Raw genomic sequence first — 15,267 nt, 5'->3', positions numbered from 1 at the left:
TGGGGGTGGGGGTGGTGTGGGAGGGTGATGAATAAACATCAATTTCATCAAAACAGAGAAATGTTCAACCCCAAATTGGAGCAAGAGAAATGTACAACCCAAATTGGAGCAAGAGAAATATACAAACAGCTAAAGATATAGACGACAAGAACACTATATGATGGGATATGATCCAATAAAAAATATGTTACAAAATCCTTATATAACAACCTTATGGCTAGGGTGTAGATAAGATCTAAGCCCTGCATCGGCATGAGAAGTCCTGGTGCTGGGAGTAATCTAGAGAATTATCAGGCAAACTCAATTTGAATTGAGCCAACCTAAAGCATAACCAGGCTTCAGTGGATTTTTTCATTTTATTAGTTTCCTTCTACCTTTCCCGAAAGGGTCGAAAGGTAATAGTCAAGAAAATCATAATTTTATTTAGAATCATAAATTTAATCCAATTTTCAGCAGAGAAAAATTAAAGGGATAGAACTCAGACCTATTGGAGACATAATATCCAGACCACCACTTCCAGGAGTCATTGGTTGCCCTCCAGGAGTGCCAGGTAGGTATGATGCAGAACTTGGAGTCATTGGCTGCCCACCAGGAGTTGAGGGCAAATAAGGGCTTGGAGCACTTGCTGGAAGAAAGAAATTGATTATCAGTTACAAGTGGAACTAATTAAAATGAATTGAAAATTCTGGGAATATTGTTATTTAAATACCATATGCTGGGCTGCTTTCCCTTGGTGTTCCAGCTTCACTATAATTACCACCAGGGGTGTTAGCCCAACCTGAACCAGGAGTTGGTGCTTCATACGGCCGACGAGGGGGACTTCCTGGCTGAGGAAGAGCAATTCTAAATTAAAATCAAATATTGAATATAAAAAAACGCAGATCAATCTACATTCAATATATTGTGGATCTAAGGGCGAAGTGGAAAACATGACTGACCTGATACTGTGGACTGGTCCCCCAGGAAGCAGGATTTCCATCCTCCCAATTATCCCTGGTTTGTTTCATCGAAATTTCAAGGGGGCATATAATAAGAAACTTCTTAAATCAAATCCAAACTGCAAAAGCTAAAGCATACTAGTTTCCTCTCCTGGCTAGTCAATATACATGAAAAAAATGGATTTGCAAGCACCAACATAATATCCCTTTTAGTTCAAAATGGATAACTGAAGTACCATATATCTGTAATGCAGCTGTAAGATCCATGAAAAACTAGAACATGGTGTTGTCTGTGACAATTTATTACAAACCATTACTTTATATATTTTTTTAATTGTTTCTAATTCTGATTTACTTGCTATTTCTGTCCTCCCTAGTCAGTCTATTGTATGTTTATATTTTGAGTTTTGACTTTCTATTTCTTGGTTCCTACCTGCTATCTCAAATTAGTTACTAACTCTGGACTTCCAATTTCTATTGTTAATGTAAATTCTTTACCATCATCAGGACCAATCACTCCTTAAAAAGAAAGGAGGAAAAAAAAAAAAAGCAGCAGCAACAGCAAGACAAAAAAGAATAAAGTGTATTTCCACCAGTCAGCTCTCATTGCAAAATTCCAAACATGATTAGCTTTCCAAAGGTTAGAATTTAGAAACAGTCCCATTAGAAAAACATGCAAGTTGAGTTGGAAATTTAAAAAGAATAATAATTGATAGAAAAAAAAATAGGGGAGGGATCCACATGCCGCCTGCATGTATTGGCATCTCCCACACCCAGCCAATGGGTGCAGCACAAGAGGGAATGCCTCATGATTTGTATACAGGGGGGCCAAATGGTCAGGGAGGGGGGGGAGAGAGAGAGAGAGAGAGAGTTCAGAGTATCGAGAAGGAGAGAGGGTTGTGAAAGGGATGTACTACCAGACCCCCAGTAGTGTGTACATTATTTTCCCAAACCAAATATATAAGCATCCAAGTACTAATTAAAAACATCTGGACCCAAATTTGAAGAGAATATTCAGATATCTAATCCATCTATACTGGAATCATTGAGAGAAGAGTACTTAAAGCTAGAAATAGTTCATAGACAAACCTTGCTGGACTCATTGGTGCATAAGGATTCCAAGCTCGATCCCTCATGGGCGTTCGCATGCCATCATGAATCGGCGTTGCTGAACAAAATATTCGATGATACAAAAATATAGTTAAATACAGTCAACATTGCCAATAGATCGAAGGTTCATAGATGATTCTAATGAGGAAAAGCAGTATGTTCTCAAAGTAACATACCTCCTGGGTCTCTCATGGGAGTCATATATGGATGTAGTGGAGTTCGTGATGGATGCATAGGTGTCTCACTTCCCATGCCATACCTAGATGTTTCACTGGAAAAATAGGAACACTTTAGAAAAACTTAGTTTCCAATCCAACTCACAAAAGAGAGAAGAGAAATAGATTATTCACCGGAAGGGGGTTGCAACAGTTGCAGCATCAGAAATCTGATTACGGTTAACTGCACAAATAACAGAAATTATTCTCCATGACGGAAAATTGAGAAACTAAGAACACATATACAATGAGATATATGCAGCACTTTGTTAACCAAATGACACTTGCCTGTGACAACCTTCATTTGGGAGTCCAACTCAATCCGGACTGATTGACCCTTGACATCAACAACACGCCCACGGTATCCCTTGAAGGGGCCCAGTCGAATTTTTATAGTACTACCAACCAAAGAATCATGCCCTCTTCCACCTCTGTGTCTTCCTCCAGCTGCACCACAGTTTGTAGAAGTTGCACAAAACATAAATTTTTACTCACCCCACAACATAAAAAAATGCAGTAATCTAGGTGGTCAACCCATCTCTAACATATAGATGGATGGACCTGTACACACACACACACACACACACACACACACACACATACATATATATAAGGTGGTCAACCCACCTCTAACATATAGATGGATGGACCTGTAAACAGACACACACACACACACACACACACACACACACACACACACACACACATATATATATATATATTTTTCAAACCATACAGTCAACTGGAGGTCCTCTAGGTGGTCTTCTTGGGGACTGGGTGACATGAGGTGAGGCTCTGAGACCAGAAAATCTTGCCAAGTAATCACCCTGCAAAGCAGTAATCTTGGAATTAACTGAAACAAACCTACAACCATCAAAAACAAAAGCAGCAAGCCCACTGGCTGAAGAACTGGAAATGGCATAGCTTAAGAAATTACATTTTTATCACCAGTAGCACGAGACCCACCAACAACTACACAAGACTGAGACTTGGTACAAATATAACCAGCATGCTCAAGGTGATGGCGATCATAAATGAACAAAATTCCTCTATATATGTGTTCCACAGGACCTTGCTTTCCCTAACAACGATGATCGAAAAAAAAAAAAGTCAGTTCCAATCAACGTAACAAGTAAAAGATAACTGAAGCAAGAGAACAGGAACTCACTTTGCAAGGACCCTCCACAATCTTTACAACATCTTTCACAGACACGGTGTTCTTAGAGCGATCTTGAGCATTAGATTTCCTCTCAATTTTGCTTTTAATCTCTCTTAACTTAACAAGAACAACCTCAGGTCTATCTGGAATGCCCTTGAGAACCTGAAAAAGAAGAGTACATTTAAGAGCTGATCACCCTCCCCCTTTTTGGGCAGGGAAAGTTCCGTCAACCTCCCTCACTATAAAACAGCATCTTAGTTTTTACCTGGAAAGCTTCACTTTCTACACGAATAATTACACCAAAGCTATTACTGCACCAAATTCAATAATAAATAAGCAACGAATGACTTATTCATGAGATATATAAGCAAAGAATCTGATGTAAAATCTGCACATACTCAAGCAGCACAAGATCATGCAATTCATAGTCCCCAATTTTGGTAACACCAGCAGTTACTTCAGAACTCTCCACAACATTGTCCGCAAATACACGGATCTGATCACAAGACACAGAAAGTTGCCACAATTAGAAACTACGCCCCAAGCCAAAGTTCAGCTTCTTCTTCTTCTTCTTCTTCTTTTTTTTTTTTTTAAATTAAAGCTACAAATCAGCACTTACATCTTCCTTGGTTGTATCAGAAACGATGTAAAGGACATGGCCGTCAACCTTAACAACCATGCCAGTTGCACCTTCCTGAGCACCAGAAACAACTTTTACATGATCCCCTGGTTTGAAGTACTTGCAAAGTTCTTTCTCATTTACAGCAAGAGTTTTCTGCAGGATTGAAACATTATACAGGTCATATATTTTCAATAACAGACATTCTATAAATATCTATGGGCCTTTAATATGGACTTCAACCAAGAATAAATTGATTCACATAGTTACCGGCAAGCCCTTCATTTTCGGTCTAATATGAATATTTTCTTCATCTACTTTCTCCACAAAACCCATCAAATTTTTCAAATCTCCCTTCACCACAATAACTGCGTCACCCTTCATGAAATGGCCTTTCTTTCTGTTTGCAAATAAAGTAGACAAACTACTCATATCACCATCTCCATCTTCCCCTGAATTCTGGAATTTCTCAAGTTCATCAAAAGTTGGTTGAATGTTTTGTGAGCTGATTGATTTCATCGATACTGTTTTATATAGGAAACCATCTTTAAACATCAGGCCATCAATATTCTCAAAGTAATCACCAGTGACTGGATCCCGCCTACGCTCAACACGGATATGCATCTCCCTGAATACATCAAGCACGAAAAGGAACCAAGGTTAGAAACTAGAAAGACACAGAACTTATGAAGAAAGTGCTCACTGAACACTGATACAGGAACAATAAGCCAACTCTACCTTGCCTCTTCTATATTCATGAAACGTGGAGGCGGCACAAATGCCTTCTTCTTCACAACTTCCCTACCTTCCTGAAAGAAATAAACCGGAAATATTATTACTCAAGACTAGATTATCACACCAACCACCCCCCCCCAAAAAAAAAAAAAAATTAACCACCATCTTTGTCAAAAATAAAACAAGTTGTTAATATTAAATGGGAAAAAAAATTACAGTGGAAAGAGAAAGACATAAAAACACCTCTTTTTCCTACAATGTCCTTTTTAGCGTTTTCTAGCCTATAAAGTCATACACAGAGGAAACATAGAACTAATAAGCCTTTCTAGCCTATAAAGTCAGATGAAGAGGAACATATAACTCAAAATCAGAACCTAATAAGACATGCACTTTTGCCCGAGAAGGGAAAAAGGATTTTTTTTGGAAGACACAAAATTATTAAGTTATAATCCATGAGGAAGAAAAATAATAATAAATACCAATTTATTAGCAAGAGCCTGCAAATCAATCCTTGGTATTAGCTTCACTGTCACTCTCTGCCGCACATTGTCCACATCCACAACCTAAAGCACATAAAATTTGAGATTAGCAGAAAATAATGAAAATAAATATGCAAGAACTTTATAGAGATGAGAAAGAAGAAAGCAAATACTTTTGCAAGGTCTCCTTTATATGTTCCAATCTTCATCCGGACCCAAGTATCTCTCGAAAGGTCTACAGCTTTGCTTTCAACTGAGAGTACATCCGTCATTTCTTTTATCGGAACAAGCATTACTTTTTGTGAATATATATTGCGCAGACCCTTGCAAGCCTGAAGCAAAAGAATTAAGCAAGTATAAACCAGATTCTCTTAAGTAGACTTAGCAAACATGCAGTCAATATACCTCTCTAACATGGGATTCTTTCTCTGCTTCCACATATATGTAGTTTTTAAGATGATCAAGGGCAATTGCAGACCTAATCTGCAATTCAGATCCTTTATCAATGTACTTCTGCATCAGGCAGACAGCGGCCTCTCTCTCATGACCAATCTGTTATACGCAAACAAGGTGTTAGCAGAAGAATCTAAAACGAAAACATAAATAACATGAATAGATGATGGAAAACCATCATACCGCACACTTTATCATCCAAAGTTTTGGATCCTTGACTGATGGCAGAAGAGCCTGTTGTTCAACATCTGTGGCCTCCTCATCATAATCGGTATGACTAGATCTAGCATACCTTGCTTGAATACTTCTCTCAAGAGCTTCATAATCTTCTTCTTGGTCCTCCTCCGTGGGCAAAGGGCGACGATGTATCCTCCTCACTTCTTCTTCATCAGGTAAGTCAGCCCCACCATCTACTATAAAATCTGCATTCAAGTCCTTGAATCCATCAGCAACACATGAAAAATACAGGCCAACTGCCAATGCCCAATTTTAAAGTTGTAACGTGAGAGGTATCAAAACCAGAAGTAGCTAGCAATATAAAGAGTTAGAGAAGTCCATTCAAAGTTAAAGCAGTAAACAAACAGCATGCATGAATTTAGCCATGCACTAATGCACTATAGAGTTGCAGGTAGCACAAGCCAAATACAAAATAGTCATGCACCTGAAGGTTTGCATATAAAATAAGGCACATCAGATCCATAGCTTCACACTTGAATTGTTCTTCAGATGAAGGCCCAGATTAGCCAACAGTACAACAGCAAAAAATTCACCCTTATTTAAACTTAATGGGGTCGGCTACATGGGTTCGTGTAAAAACAAAATAGGAAAAATGAAAGTAAAATGAAAATAACACAACACCAACAAGTCAGAAAAATCTCAGCCAAATGGAGTCGGCTACATGGATCCTTGCCCTCCAGTCTGCTCTATCTGAGGTCATACTTGGGACAAGACCAAGACTATGCATGTCATTCCTCACTACTTCTCCTATGGTCATTTAGGCCTGCCCCTAGCTCTTTTAGCTCCTTCAATCTCAATCAGATCACTCTTTACTGGAGCATCCCCAGGCCTCCGTTGAACATGGTCGTTCCACCTCAAACGACTTTCTCGGAGCTTATCATTGATCAAGGCAACTCCTAAATCATCTCTAATTTGTTCATTCCTTACTTTATCCTTCCTGGTTTTGCCGCACATCCATCTGAACATCATGATCTTTACTACACATAGCTTATGTATATGACACTTCTTAACTACCCAACATTCTACTCCTTACATCATCATTGGTCGTACAAAAGTCCTATGGAATTTTCCTTTAAGATTTAAGGGAATATGTCAGTCACACAACATTCTTGTTGCCCTCTCCGCTTCATCTATCTCACTTTAATTCTTTGTGAAACATTATACTCTATGTCACCTTCATTATTTATGGTTTTAGATATCTAAAATAGTCACTTTGCAGTATTTATGTCACCTTCTTCATTCCTATTTTTGCAATAGAAGAAAAATAAGGTATAAAAATTGGAAAAGGTTCATTTAAATTGTCCGTCATGATAAGCTACTTAAGATAATGCACTATTTTGAGTCACATGGAGCAGACATTCGGTTTTAGCTGACTGACTGTTGGATTAGATACACATCAATTTCATACTCCAATTCAACCAAAATGCCACCCATATACATAAATGAATCCTGGTATTTTTCAGCAGTATGTTTATGTCCATGCACCCTTTAGTACCCAGGTTTTCAAAGCTTTACTTCCCCATTTGGGAAACTCCGACTCAGCTGAAATTTGACAAGCAAGTAGGGGTCATCGAGCTCTACCCATCCACAACATTTAGTCCCCATCCAATCTGCCACATAGGATATATTTGGGTCATGATGAAAAAAATACTAGGATGGCTGTCTACAATAACTATGTCTATAGAAATTAGAAGAAAGTTCCGTTTACAATGGAGCACTATATAGTATACACCTATCACTCAGGAAAAAGTGCATCATTACACCCTAAATTACAATACATTGGGAAGCGTTTAAACTTCCAAAGGAGAGGCAACAAACCAGTTGAGAAGTGCAACAACAACCAAAGAAGAGGCTGCAAACCAGTTGAGAAGTGCCAAATTCACAGCCAACCACCATGAACCTCTCCAATAGAGTACCATAACAGTAACTTGTGCACTATTTCCTTTTGCAACTGAGGGACCCAATTTCATTTTAGAACACAAAGGCCCGCTATTGAAACCCTGGACTCAGAAGCTGAAGTAGGACCTAGGTAATTTTCTCAACCCCACGTTACCATTCCAAATCACACATCATGTACAGGCCATTACTAAAACCCTAATAAAGGTCCTCCGATGAAATCAAACGACTGCTCAAGAATCAATTCCTACACAAGTAGAAAAAGAGAGATTCTAAGTGAATACCAGATAAATTCAAATGAACCGATAAGAGCTCGAAAATCCCCACTCATAACATCATATACTCAATTATGCAACTCCAGACTCCAAAAATACACCTTATGTAGCTCTTGAACTCAAGAGTTAACGAGATGCTAAGAACTACTTCAGAAGCAGGCTAGCGATGAGCAGTTTCAGCCAGTTGCACTGAAACTCAATTTAAAACATAAAAGCTTTCTTAAGAAGTTGTAACCACTTGTATTCATTGACATCAGAAACTCAGGGAGAACATAAAAAATATCTTTAGTCACTCTCTAACTCTTCCAACTCATTCATCCTATACCAGTCATTCCCAATACCCGGAAAGAGCCTAAGCCATTATTTGAGAAACTAGATGAAATCAAATGCAAAATGGAGAGTCCCAGATATTCTAATGCATAACTGTGGACACTAAATTTTTTTCTTTTCTTTTTTCTTCCAAATGGGCAAAGGGGTGGGGATGTAAGGGGTCTCAAAAGGTTCAATCGGTGTGGCTCAATCACTCGCAAAAACTTAAGAACTCGATTGAGATGAATCAGTTAGGCATTGCACATGAGACAAGTTTCAAGTTTCTAAGTCTCCTATTCAAGTACAATGAAATTGCTGAAAGCAGGCTTCAACAAACTAAAGAACCAGTTCTAAACAATCAGGGAACCTTAACTGAGGGGGAAGAAAAAGAAAAAGGAATAGTAAAACCAAGTAAGCTAAAACACATTAAAATGGAAAAAAAAAAAAAAGGGGCAAATAACATACCGTCTTCTTCAGCATCCTCCTCCTCTTCTTCATCCTCATCGACAGCGGCTTCAATGTCGAAGAACTCGGTCCCAGCCTTCCTGCGCTTGCGACCACCGCCACGACGAGCATCAAAGTCCTCGTCTTCATCCTCTTCTTCGTCCTCCTCAGAATCTTCAACGGCTGCATCATCAATAAAATCAGATCTCCGACGCTTCTTGGCATGACTACCGTCATCTTCAAAGTCTTCATCTTCAAGTTCTTCGTCTTCTTCCTCTTCCTCAGGGTCGAGGTCATCGTCGACTCTCCTGCGAGGCATAATTGCAGAAACTCTACTCGGTTTTCTTCTTCTTCTCTATGGGCACGATCTCAACTTCGACTCCTCTTATATACTTCGTACTTGCTTCCAGAAAATCCAATCAAAAACCAAAAATTTCGAACATGATAAGCTTCAAGAAGAATCGGGCGTGTTAGGGTTTGTCAATTGAGAAACCCTAAAATATATAACACAGTAAAAAAATTCCCAGTGTTAGATTTGCATTCACCTGAAAACCCCGTCGCATATTCAAAGCAGATAATCCTTATTGGATTCCACCCGATACCGTCTTTGCAAATACGAAGAAGAAGATGGGGAGAAAGGGAGAGAGAGAGAGTGAGGAGTCGGTGTAGTTATGCAGCCACGGCTTCACTCAGGGCGAAAAGATATAGACGTTATACACACAGAAGAAAGTTTGCATAGACCCCGACGCCACAAATTCAGATTTTTTTTTTTTTTTTTCCTTCTTAAAATCCTGATTCAGAGAATTATACCATAAATTTAAGGGTGTCAATAGGTCGGTTTATGAAGGAAAGCTCGGTTTTCGTTTCGGTTTCGTTTTCGTTTTCGGTTTCGGTTTCAATTTCGGTTTCTTGTATTGATTTGTAATTAGGTTGATTTTATTTTTTTCCAATTTCAATTTGATTTGTCATACAAATTTATACAGAATTATGTAAAAAATTGTTTTTTTTATGAGATTTGGATTGATTTTGATATTTTACCAGTTTGGTTATGGTTTACGATCTAGGGTTTGAACCAATTCTGGTTTGGTTTGAACTTTCTATTGTGGTTGGATCAATTTTGGGATCATATGCCAAATTAAAACCAGCCCAATTAGACATCGGTTCGATTTTTTATCCGGGCTGTTTCCAATTTGGTCAATTGACTTTACCGGTTGCAGAGAGGGGGTGTCAACCGAACAGGTGAGTCAATTCACAATCTACTTAAGGTTTCACACATTTAGACAATCAAGCCTAGAAGATTAGGGCATGGACACGATTATATACGATCGGTCATTAATTGGTCCATGGTTGTGCCCATGATAATTGGGCTAATTGGCTATAATCGAGCTATAGATACAAATTAAATGGATAATAATCGGGCTAAATGTTCTTAAATGGACTGATTAAGTTTTAACATTTAGTTAACAATCGGTTAATGATGTCAATCGGTCTATCTGTTGAGCTACAACCAAACACTATTATGGACGCTTTCCATAATCTGAATCGTTTACTAACCAATCGATCTAATGTTGGGTTTTAATCGATCAGGCCTATCCTTGCAAGCTAGCATTTGACACCCTTAGACGCAATCGACGACATATTAACGCTATAACTAAATCTATTGGGCTGTAGTTTCAAAGAACTTGACACATGTTAATTGATACTATATATTACCCTCAATGGCTGTAAAAATGCTTAGAATCAAAAAATGATTTATTTTCAATATTTTCAAGGTAAGGCTAGGTATTTCTCATCCTTTGATCTCGTACATGTAGGAACCTTATACATTGGATACGTCTTTTTTAGACAAGATTGATGTTATGATCACAAGGTAAATAAGGTATATAGTAGCTAGCTAGTGCATGTTTGAATCCACCTTCGATGAAGGTTTGAGTGGTGGTATAATTTTTGGGGGGTTAAGGGATAACACACTACGCGTTGAACAAAGAAGCAGCATCAATGGAGGTATGGGATGGAGTAGGGGCGTCAACTAGTCGGGCTGGTCCGGTTTTGGTCGGGCTTAATCGGGCTTGAAGACTTTTAAAGGTTACACCGTGTCCGCCCATTTAACTAATCGGGCTTAGTTAGTGAGGGCATAGTACACTTTATATTCGGTCGGTCGGTCTCGGGCTATAATCGGGCTATTAAAATCAAGCCTTAATCGGGTTTTAGTCGGGCCTTAACCGGGCCACAGACATGTTTAATGTTAAACGGGCGTAACCAGTTTTTAAACGGGCCTTCTTTAATATTATTGAACAACGACGCCGTGACGGACGATGGGGTTTGGTTTCCTATTTTTCATTGTCTAAATCTGGTTGTGGCTATTCTTTTATTTGTTTTAAACTGGTTGGACATTTCATAATCCATGCTATGTACTGTAACATTGTTAATTTTGCAAAATAAAATTTTAAGGAAAGAGATGATTGGATAAAAATGCAATGAGAATGCTCTCATGTGGGATTGCCCATAACTACAAATGGATCTCAATAAATGTATTGATTGATGCAAGGAACCTACTCTCTTCCAAGTCACATATTTAAAAACATCACAAAAAATCCAAAACATTGATCCAACATGCTCTGGGTATTTATAGGTGAACTTAGTAAAGCATTTTAGGCAGGAAATCAGGCTCTAACGGACGTATTCTAGGATCACCGGTCGACCGGCTACTGATGGTAGTCGACCGCCAAGAGTCGTTGAGGCAAAATATAGCCATTGGGGCACTTCCAGGCAGTCACCGGTCGACCGGCTATGGTCTCGGACAGTTCCGGTCGACCAGGGCTTCCAGCCGGTCTACCGCCAACATGACATTGTTTGTTTATGGACTAAGGTTTTTGGTTTCTTTGTTTATTTTTTACATTTAAGTTTTAACTCTTTCATATGGGGGTAAAATAGGTATCTTACAACCGGGCCGGGCCAGGCTGGTGCAAAATAGATCGGTCTCGGTCGGTTATTAATTGGTCAGTCTCAGTCGGGTGCCCGACCGTCCAAGTATCAGGATAGAGACCGATCGTTTATAAATGGGTTGGGCTCAAGCCCGACGCATTTAATAAACGGGCCGGGCTATAAACTGTCGGTTCCGATCTATTTTATCGGGTCGGGCCACGAATTGACACCCTTAGGATGGAGCATCATATATATTTATAAAAGGAAGGAGAACTCTGTTAAACAAGAATGTCCTGTGTCATTAGACACTTAAAAAGTATTTGAGTTTAATTATTTAGATTAAAAGAAAAAATACAATACAATTTGAGTGAAAATCATCTATGCCAATTGGTACAAGATACATTTTGTTCTGTAGACATGTGTCAAGGATTCTTAACACATTTAATACTCTCACAAGGTTTGGAAAAGAGAGCTAACTCTATACCCTGAAATGCGCAAGGCTGAGATCTATATCCTTTGGAACCCTTCTCTGGGGAGGGAACTTTGGAAGGAAACTTGCTACATATTTAGCAGTCTCCAAGTAGTAGGCATATTTCTTAATAAGTACTTCATTGGCCTTCTTATCATGATCACTATGATCATCTCCACCATGCTTTGATCCATTGTTATTAATCTTCATCATCCCAGGCTTAGCTTCACTTTTTAATAGTGATAAGTCTCTTAAATCAACTGTATAATCCTCCCCCATTATGTTCTCCATGAAAGCTTTGGATTGAAAGGTCCAGTTACCAGTCTTCCAATTGAAGTTGTATAGTGGAAGGAACCGTTGACCATATGCTGCAATGAACTCCAATGCGGCTAGAATGACCTCAAACTCCTCACTTGACATGTAGTAAGGGAAGCTGAGTCTAGTCCACCCAGGTTTTACACCAGTGTAGCCCTACCAAACCAAATACACAATAAGATTAATTAGTTACAATACTTAAGGGCTTTAATGGTCGAGGATTAATGAAAATGATGAACAATATTACTAACCTTTTGGATAGCAGATCGAAAAGCTATGGAACGATTCTCATCGACGCCAAGTAGATGGTGACCATAGGGTCCAGCACAAGCACACCCAGCTCGAGCTTGGATGCCAAAGAGATCATTGAGGAGCTTTGCCACAAAAGGTCCATGGAGAGGTTTATCTCTCTTGTTTCCTGACTCTGCCCACATATTAAGACCTCTGATACCTCTTCCATTTTCAGTTTTCATTTCATAAGAGGAAGAATTGGTAGTAGAGTAAATCACAAAAGAGAGTATAGCTTGTCTGGGTGCACTTGTATTCCCTAACACCATTATGTTTGGGTTCGGAAGGAGCCTTTTCAGAGCTGCATTTATGTAGACATGCTCCTGGTTTTCAATCACATTGTATCCAATGAAATCCTTCACCCAGAAAGCAAGGGCTGCCCTTATCTTCTGGACAATTGGTGGAGTTCCAACATCTTCCCTTTCTTCCACATCTTCATAATACAAAGTGTGCTACAAAATCAAATTTTTCAGATTGGCTAATTAGTCTCCTTGGATAATTTACTAATAATGAATAACTACAGATTAATTAGATCACAAAGCAACCTCTTTAATGGAGTAATATGGGGTTTAATTAATTACCTGTTCACTGAAACCATTGACAAAGTCAACAGTTCCACCTCCACAAGTAGAAGGAGCATAAGATCTCAACTTGTACAAGGCCTTGTGCATCAAAAGGAGGCCAGGGGTTCCAGGTCCACCAACAAACTTGTGTGGGCTCATGAATATAGCATCAAACCCTTCTATCTCCCCAGATCTCATGTCAATCTCCGCATAAGGACCACTATATGTACCCAAAATAAGAATCTTAATTAATTAGTTGGTGATCAAGAATTAAAGACAAAGCACAAACACACACAAACTGGAATAGTAGGTAGCTAGCTATAGACAAACCTTGCTGCGTAATCGAAGCAAGCAAAAGCTCCATGTTGGTGAAGAAGCCTGGCGATGGCCCTTGTATCAGAGTAAGTTCCAGTAACATTGCTACAAGCTGAGAATGAACCCAACATAGGACGTTTGGAATCTTTGTAAGACTCGAGTTGCCGACTTAGACCTCTCATGTCTATCAATCCATCATTGTCAAGACCGATCTCTATCACCTCAGCTAAGCTATTACGCCATGAGAGGAGGTTAGAGTGGTGTTCATAAGGCCCAACAAAGACCACCCATCTCTCCTCGCTCTTTAAGCTCGTTAGTATCCTATCTCTCATGGTTGAAGGCACTGCAATTCCCATCACCTCTTGAAGGCGCTTGATGGCAGCAGTGGTGCCAGAGCCGCAGAATATAAGTGCATCATCTGGTCCAGCCCCTAAGCAATTCTTAATGTATCTGGTGGCCTCCTTCACCATCTTAGTGGTCTTGTGACCCACGAAGCTGTCACTTGTATGTGTGTTCCCTGTGACCATGAAATCAAAATGAAGTTTAATTAACATAATAAACAATATTGAAGGGCAGTGATCAGGAAGGGAATATCCCAAAACAATTAACATACCATAGAAAGGAAGAACATTATTGGCGATAAATTCTTCAATGAACTGAAGGCTTCTACCGGAGGCAGTGTGGTCTGCGTAGGTGAGAAGGCGGCGTCCGAAGGGAGTATCAAAATCGACATCATGTCCAACCAATTGTGACCGCAACCACTCAAATTTGGTTTCTGCAGTATCAGTCTTTGCGACTCCCATGTCAGGCATACCAAAGGACTCCGACCGATGGATATGGGCATCAGAGTCCGGGATAGTGCTTCTTATGGAAGAACTGTTGTTCATAATAGGATGTTTGTCATGGTGAGGAGCATCAGTCCTTGGGTGCCAATAGGTCTTTCCTATCATGGCTTTTTCAAATTCCATGCTAGCTTGGGAGTTGGAGATGATGATGATGAAGAAGGCGATGCAAGTACTGGGTGGCTTAAAGGGAGAGAACAAGAGCTAATTGGCTAGGAAAACTATATGGAAGATGAGGAAGCAAAAGTTGTTGTCTTGTGCTCTTGGGAGAGGATGGAAATGGGTTTATATAAGGTGTGGATGAGGAAAGGAATTAAGAGACGACCAAATCAACTAATGGAACAGTAATTAATATTGAATCCCAAATTGTAAATTAATTAGGATAATGAGATATGGGCTAAATTAATTAAGATTTAATATGCTCACTTGTTCCTTGAAAACGCGTCTGTAAAAATCAACTGGTAATAAATAATGGTGGGAAAAAAAAAAGAAGGTAAACCAATTGTAGGATTTTAGGCCTTATTTGAAAATTTGGGAAGGTCAACCTACCATTGGGATTCGGATTGAAACTCGTCTTTGACTGCGGACGTCCACGATCAAACTATGAAACTACCAGTCAAGATATGCCGTCGAGGGTCATAAGAGCAGCTTTGACTTGAAAAGTCGGTGCCCAGGGGAAGA

General features: G+C 39.3%; 2 protein-coding genes across 5 annotated transcripts; both read right to left on the bottom strand.

The window, feature by feature from the left end:
• Window position 1: 1 nt before the first annotated feature.
• LOC122089046 (putative transcription elongation factor SPT5 homolog 1) lies at window positions 2–9,641 on the bottom strand. 4 transcript variants are annotated; one of them, XM_042658478.1, is made up of 21 exons: window positions 9,415–9,641; window positions 8,891–9,318; window positions 5,892–6,130; window positions 5,661–5,807; window positions 5,429–5,587; window positions 5,256–5,339; window positions 4,780–4,850; window positions 4,312–4,669; window positions 4,042–4,197; window positions 3,821–3,918; window positions 3,688–3,733; window positions 3,432–3,584; window positions 3,201–3,344; window positions 3,000–3,090; window positions 2,552–2,710; window positions 2,399–2,447; window positions 2,225–2,319; window positions 2,028–2,106; window positions 939–993; window positions 710–827; window positions 2–625 (listed from the first exon to the last, which is right to left on the bottom strand). In XM_042658478.1, exons 2-21 carry the CDS (start codon window positions 9,186–9,188, stop codon window positions 450–452), a joined length of 2,775 nt encoding a protein of 924 aa, XP_042514412.1. In that variant the 5' UTR covers window positions 9,189–9,318; window positions 9,415–9,641; the 3' UTR covers window positions 2–449. The 4 variants fall into 4 exon arrangements, with proteins under 4 accessions (XP_042514412.1, XP_042514403.1, XP_042514417.1 ...); XM_042658469.1 differs by having other exon boundaries at window positions 8,891–9,272; XM_042658483.1 differs by having other exon boundaries at window positions 8,891–9,268.
• Window positions 9,642–12,221: 2,580 nt separating this feature from the next.
• On the bottom strand, window positions 12,222–14,712 carry LOC122091928 (probable cysteine desulfurase). The gene is made up of 6 exons (XM_042662180.1): window positions 14,358–14,712; window positions 13,760–14,261; window positions 13,448–13,649; window positions 12,830–13,318; window positions 12,525–12,734; window positions 12,222–12,410 (listed from the first exon to the last, which is right to left on the bottom strand). Exons 1-6 carry the CDS (start codon window positions 14,710–14,712, stop codon window positions 12,273–12,275), a joined length of 1,896 nt encoding a protein of 631 aa, XP_042518114.1. The 3' UTR covers window positions 12,222–12,272.
• Between the last annotated feature and the right edge of the window lie 555 nt (window positions 14,713–15,267).

This window comes from Macadamia integrifolia, chromosome 2 (assembly GCF_013358625.1).
Source record: "Macadamia integrifolia cultivar HAES 741 chromosome 2, SCU_Mint_v3, whole genome shotgun sequence".
Taxonomy (NCBI): Eukaryota; Viridiplantae; Streptophyta; class Magnoliopsida; order Proteales; family Proteaceae; genus Macadamia; species Macadamia integrifolia.
This window is presented reverse-complemented; position numbering and strand designations above follow the sequence as displayed.

Excerpts from the sequence above, each read along its gene's own strand:
- LOC122091928 (XM_042662180.1), bottom strand. The coding sequence starts at position 14,712 with ATGGAATTTGAAAAAGCCATGATAGGAAAGACCTATTGGCACCCAAGG. Across the intron at positions 13,650-13,759 it reads TGCTTCGATTACGCAGCAAG|TGGTCCTTATGCGGAGATTG; the intron begins GTTTGTCTATAG and ends GGGTACATATAG. Across the intron at positions 13,319-13,447 it reads TCAATGGTTTCAGTGAACAG|CACACTTTGTATTATGAAGA; the intron begins GTAATTAATTAA and ends TTGATTTTGTAG.
- LOC122089046 (XM_042658462.1), bottom strand. The coding sequence starts at position 9,188 with ATGCCTCGCAGGAGAGTCGACGATGACCTCGACCCTGAGGAAGAGGAA. Across the intron at positions 5,340-5,428 it reads ATAAAGGAGACCTTGCAAAA|GTTGTGGATGTGGACAATGT; the intron begins GTATTTGCTTTC and ends TATGTGCTTTAG. Across the intron at positions 994-2,027 it reads GCACCAATGAGTCCAGCAAG|GGATAATTGGGAGGATGGAA; the intron begins GTTTGTCTATGA and ends GAAACAAACCAG.